The 6,261-nt window shown below is 46.8% G+C and overlaps 1 protein-coding gene across 4 annotated transcripts in view; it reads left to right on the top strand.

Annotated features, from left to right (window-relative positions):
• The window catches only part of slc8a3 (solute carrier family 8 member 3), a 103,631-nt gene that overhangs the window by 73,890 nt on the left and 23,480 nt on the right, over positions 1-6,261 (top strand). For all 4 annotated transcript variants that reach the window (XM_061242632.1, XM_061242649.1, XM_061242644.1 and 1 more), the window contains exon 3: positions 2,405-2,511. In XM_061242632.1, the coding sequence (XP_061098616.1) occupies positions 2,405-2,511 (107 nt within the window). The remainder of the gene's footprint in view (positions 1-2,404; positions 2,512-6,261) is intronic.

The following is a 6,261-nucleotide window of genomic DNA, read 5'->3' as shown; positions in this document are numbered from 1 at the left end:
TTAATGCACAGCGGTCTTCCATGGTCTATCAGGTTGTCTTCTATTGCTGAGCCCACCAGTGCACTCTCCCTTCTGAACAAAGTACCACACAGTTTTAAAAAAATATATATATTATTTTCAGATTTTTCCCTTTTTCTCCCAATTTGGTAGCCAATTCTACCCCGTCTGATTCAATTAGAGCTAGTATTAGATACACCGCCCCCACACCCCGTCCCTCGGCGGCCCGAAGGAGAGCGACACGCCTTCTACAAGCCGTCTCGTCTCTTGCTCGTGACCGTGATTCCGAGGTGCTTTATTGTGCGGCGATCTACTAACCCTGCCGAGTCCCTCCCTCTGGAGCGGCGAGCCAATCACGCCGCTCCATGTGACCGAACCCCGGCCCCCAGTGTGCAACTGCAGTAAACTGCAAAGTACCACACAGTTGATTTTGACAGACCCAATGTTTTGGCTAGGTCTCTGATCAGTTTATTCTGATTGTCAACCTCATGATGGCCTGCTTTGCTGGCATTTCTTTGGGCCTCGTGTTGACAGACGACAACAACAGACTCCAATGCCACACCTCGAATTAACTGTAGTTCTTTTGTTTGCTTTCTTGTGCGTGAACTAATTACAAATAAAATGAGTGGATTGTGGGGTGACCTGTAGTGTAGTGGTTAAGGTGCATGACTGGGACCCGCAAGGTTGGTGATTCGATCCCCAGTGTAGCCACAATAAGATCCGCACAGCCGATTGAGCAAGGCCCTTAACCCTGCATTGCTCCAGGGGAGGATTGTCTCCTGCTTAGTCTAATCAACTGTACGTCGCTCTGGAATGTAATGTATTAAGAGGGTTGTCATTTCTACACAGTTCACTCAATATGGATGTTGGTGCCCTGAAATTACAGCTGACAGTCTAGATTTTAACCTCATATGTGATTTCAGTTCAAATCTAATGTGCTGCAGTACAGAGCCAAAACAACAAAAATGGTCACTTTCCAAATACTTAGAGGATGTACTGTACATTTTAGGGTCAAAACAGAATGTACCAAAACATCGTACAATGTTGCCGAATAGTAATTTACGTAAATCAGATCCTCGGTTTACTTTTATATAATTTATTTAACTGGGTTTTGATTGGATATTTAAGTAAGGGGCAGCGAGGGGGGGGGGGAGACTGGCGTTCATCCACAGTGGGCCGGACTGCTCTCCCTCGTCGATAACTCCTCTGGGGAATCAGTTAATGCAATCAGTGTGTCGAAGGACCCGGGGGGATCAGGAGGTGTGCGATCGAGCTGCGTGTGTGTGTGTGTGTGTGTGTGTGTGATGATACTCAACACTCCCCTGAGCCCTTCTGGGCATTACAGCGCGTTACAGAGCGCGCTCCACGCCGCGCTCAGCTATCCGTCTTCCGCCGCCGCGTCTTCCGTTTTTTAATTATTCATACGAGCTGCTGCTCACTTTATACTTGGGCGACATCCGCCACCAGGCGGTAAGAGCAGTCGTCCGGCAGTCGGAGGGTTGCCGGTTGGATGCCGCCCTTGGTGTGTCGAAGTGTCCCTGAGCAAGACACCTAACCCCCTAAATGCTCCTGACGCGCTGGTCGGTGCCTTGCATGGCGGCCAGTCGCCGTCGGTGAGTGAGTGTGTGTATGAATGGGTGGATGAGGAGCATATAAATGCCATTTACCATATTACAACTGTCAACTGTCAATATACATGTTTATTGTTTATTTTAATGAATACTAAAATGATTAACTATGTAAATTATTAAATTGCTGTAATATTAAAACGCACACGAACACTGCGAAAAACGAAAATGAAGATACGGATTTTAGTCTTTTATTTAGACTTATATTCTTATTTGTTTGCTATGTAAGACAAAACGTTTGCTAATGAGGTGAGTCACATTCACTCATTTCAAGATTTGCCAATGTAACTTAAAATAAGCTAATATTTTCTACTTGAGAGAAAAGTCTCATTATAATAAGCCCTAAACACTTGTTCTGGCAGATGTTTAAAAAACATTCTTTGCAGTGAACGGTGGTTCTATCCCAACCCTCTCATCATTAATATGTAGATTTTTTTTTCCCGCTGTGCCTTTCACATTTATTGCACAGTGTCGAGAATTGAGTTCACCCTGGACACCTTGTGTCAGACGGCATGATTGATGGGGTTGTCATGACAACCCTCAGAACCAGTGGGCTTCTCTGATTGGAGGAGGGGCAACAGGAGTCACACCTCTCATTGCAGCTAACCTTAAGAGGGACACGTGACCTTTCACACTTTGACCTTTTGACCTCTAGAGAGATATGGGGGGGGGGGTGCGCACACGGTTTTTATTCTCCTTTTGTCGTCTTCTCTCCCCTTCCCCCTCTCTTTCTGCCTCTCCGTCTCATTCACGCCCTTCTGTTTCTCTCTCCTGTGCAGCAAAACGGTGCAGGTGAAGATCGTGGACGACGAGGAGTACGAGAAGAACAAGAACTTCTTCCTGGAGCTGGCCGAGCCGCGCATGGTGGACATGAGCCTGCAGAAAGGTCCGCCCTCTTTACCTCTCCTCTCCTCCCCCTCTTCTCTCCTCTCTCTTTCTGCTCTTTCTCCTCCCCTTTGCTGCCGTCCTCTCCTGTAAGCACTCCTCGCAACATTCCCCTTACGTTCACACTACAACATTCCCCTTACGGTCACACTACAACATTACCCTTACGTTCACACTACAACATTCCCCTTACGTTCACATTCAACATTCCCCTTACGTTCACACTACAACATTCCCCTTACATTCACACTACAACATTCCCCTTACGTTCACACTACAACATTCCCCTTACGTTCACACTACAACATTCCCCTTACGTTCACATTCAACATTCCCCTTACGTTCACACTACAACATTCCCCTTACATTCACACTACAACATTCCCCTTACGTTCACACTACAACATTCCCCTTACGTTCACACTACAACATTCCCCTTACGTTCACATTCAACATTCCCCTTACGTTCACACTACAACATTCCCCTTACATTCACACTACAACATTCCCCTTACGTTCACATTCAACATTCCCCTTACGTTCACACTACAACATTCCCCTTACATTCACACTACAACATTCCCCTTACGTTCACACTACAACATTCCCCTTACGTTCACACTACAACATTCCCCTTACGTTCACATTCAACATTCCCCTTACGTTCACACTACAACATTCCCCTTACATTCACACTACAACATTCCCCTTACGTTCACATTCAACATTCCCCTTACGTTCACACTACAACATTCCCCTTACGTTCACACTACAACACATGACCCCCCCCGCACTGCTCACACCATTTAAAGATAACTACAGCAAATAACAAGATGGTAGCAATGATCAATCCCCCCCACACACACACACAGACACTGACACACCCACACACACACAGACACACACGCACAGTCACACACACCACGCGCACAGACACATACACCTCGCGCACAGACACATACACAAACACAACACACGCACACAGACACACACATGCACACACACGTACACAGACACACAATGTCTGCTTGAATAAAAATTTAGGGGGCCAAAGGCAAAGGTAGCTCATCTGTCAGGCTCTGTGCTTTGCTTGTTGAACCTGCACTGCTGATGCTCCTAAGGGTCAGTCTCTCAGATAGCTTTCCTCACCGCGAACCATCTCTGGCAAAGGGGGAAACGCGTACACTGCCATGAATTTCAGATTTGTTGTTGTTTTAAAATATTCTCATAAATGTTTTAAGCTGTGTATTAGCTCTAAGTGTTTATATAATATAATATTCTTCTCGAAAAGAAGGGATATAAACAGAGGGAGGGGCTGGTGACCATGGGAACTTATTTTGGTTTTCGGATTGACAAAAGGGAGAGAGGGAAGTGCTCTGGGTGAAATTAAATTATTGATTCAGTTCCATTTTTAAAAAGTTAAAATCTTCAGCGCTCTGGATAAAGAGCAGCGTGTTTTTCTTTGTAAGCCCTGCGTGTGGAGGCTCCAGTCCTCTGAACCCCTGCCATGGCCTTTACTTGTGTTCCTGTTGCTTTGTGTGCTTTGGGCTTGTTCAACAACCGTGGGATGCAGACGCTACAGAAACAGAAAAATTGAAAAACAAAGAAGAAACGGGCCCCTTGTTCTTAAATAAAGTTTTCGCTCGGCGCATTGGCTAGACTTTAGAGCCTAGTGTTTAAAGTTCGGCGAAAGACACCCGGCAAGCTTTTTTTCCTCCCAGAATTGTGAATTGTTTTCTAATGAACCGTTATCTAACCACGCTCAGGGCTTGCTCAGAGAGGTACACACACACGAGCTGTTGTGCAGTGCGAGGGTCTCGCTAGGCCCGTGCTTGTTATGTGTGGCTAAAAAAAACACACTGTGTACTGAACAATGTCGACAGCCCTGCGCAAATGCTCCGCCGCGCTCCGAAACTATCGATGTCCATCGCTACGCTCCAAAGCCCCGTGTCTGCGCCCTCTGAGGTCCATCTGCCGTGTAGCTTTTGTAAGAGACGGCGTCATTGGACGTAGTCCAGGGCTGCTGGTTGGCTCCTCGTCACCGGCAAATCCAATAAGACCCAAATAGCACTCACGGAGTTCAGCGACATACATTGACACCCGGGTGACAGTCATTCCGGAACCTCTGGAGGACGGCTGCCTGGCAACCCGTCGGCGGAACACGTGCGCGGTGACGTCACCGGGAGCCAATGGAACGGAGGCGCTGTGAGCCGGGTGGTTTCCAGGTTGTTTTCCGCACATAGAATGTCAAGGCGTCCGCGTGGAATATTGATACATTGAGTCGTGAGATCTCTCCGCGTGTCGAAGGCGGATTCCGCTCTGCGTCGTTCAGTCAACTGCAATACGGCGTGTGTCAGCTGTGTGGCTTCTGGAACTACAGGTTAGGGGGAAGCACTGCTGCCTGGGTAATCTGTACCTCTCTCCACGGGGCTGGGATCATGTCTGCGCCCCTCAAAGGAAAGAGGAGGTCTGTATCACAAACCAGGATTACTGACTTAGCTGGATGACCCGGAACGGCTCTTTTTACTTCAGTCCATGCTCCAGATTGGTCAGGGTTTCCGGGTTTTACTCGGCGCAGTTATCCAGCTAACTCAGCAGTCCTGCTTTGTGCTACAGACCCCAGGTCCATCTACACTGACGTCCTCCATTATTGCCTCCATCTGAGTGAATTGCCCCTCTGCTCGGTCCCTGTGTAATGCTCAGGGCCTCCAATGGGCATTCCTCCCCTGACATCACTATTTACCCCGGGCATAAACACAATTCTTGCTGTGTTTGTGTGCTTTGCGTACGTATATGTGTACGTGTCATCGTGTGAGCACGCGTGTGTGTGTCAGAGAAATTAACTCTTTCGATGCTGGTTAAATCTTTAAACACTTCTGCAGATGGCTGAAAATATTTTGCTGCCCAAAATGAATAATCATTTGAAGAAGAATATTGTGTCTAAGTCTATTAGTGAAAATTGATCGAGTAGATATTATACTGCTGTAAATTGCAATTTTTACTGCTAATTAAAATATTTCATTGCACTTCATTTCAAATTGATATTTCTCCCAGGGCTGGTATGTGTGTATCTGGATAGGCATCTTTTGCTTCCTCACTCAAGTCCGATGTCATCACTGTTAAAAGTCTGAATTGATTTAACCCGTAGTTTCATAAAAAATCTTTTCTGTAAGACTAAGTTCGTGTATTTCTTGCTCTTGTGGCGAGGAGCACCTAAAACATTTGAATGTACATTTTGTACTGTGTAGAAACATTTTCAGAATGTAAATACTAGTCCATATTTAAATGAGTATTTTTAGCCTTTGCAGAAAATGTATAAAATTTGGGAATTCGTAGCTCATTAGCGGCTCATTATTGGGGACTCTTATTTTGAAACATTAAATCCCTTGAGTTATTTCCTGTTTCAAATGAATATATAAGGGGGGAGGATGACGCCAGGCAGTGCACACTCTCGACAGTGTGAGTAATGTCTCTGTCGTAAAAACCCGCCCCCCACCCCCTGCCTGCGCCCCCTTGTCAGCGTGGAGTTGTTTACTGCAAGCCTCACCAGCGCCCTTCCCTAAATTACACTGATGTGGTCAATACCATCAGCACCTCTGGAAGGTTGGCCAGTCAGCTAGCGTGCTTTGCGTCTGGAGAACAAGCGCTTTCCGGAACCCCGAGGTGACACCACTGCAAGGTGAAAGCGCAGGGTTCCGGAACCCTGAGGTGACACCACTGCAAGGTGAAAGCGCGGGGTTCCGGAACCCCG

This window comes from Conger conger, chromosome 1, assembly GCF_963514075.1.
Source record: "Conger conger chromosome 1, fConCon1.1, whole genome shotgun sequence".
Taxonomy (NCBI): domain Eukaryota; kingdom Metazoa; phylum Chordata; class Actinopteri; order Anguilliformes; family Congridae; genus Conger; species Conger conger.
Note: the sequence above shows the minus strand (reverse complement) of the source record. Positions and strands in the feature narration are given on the sequence as shown.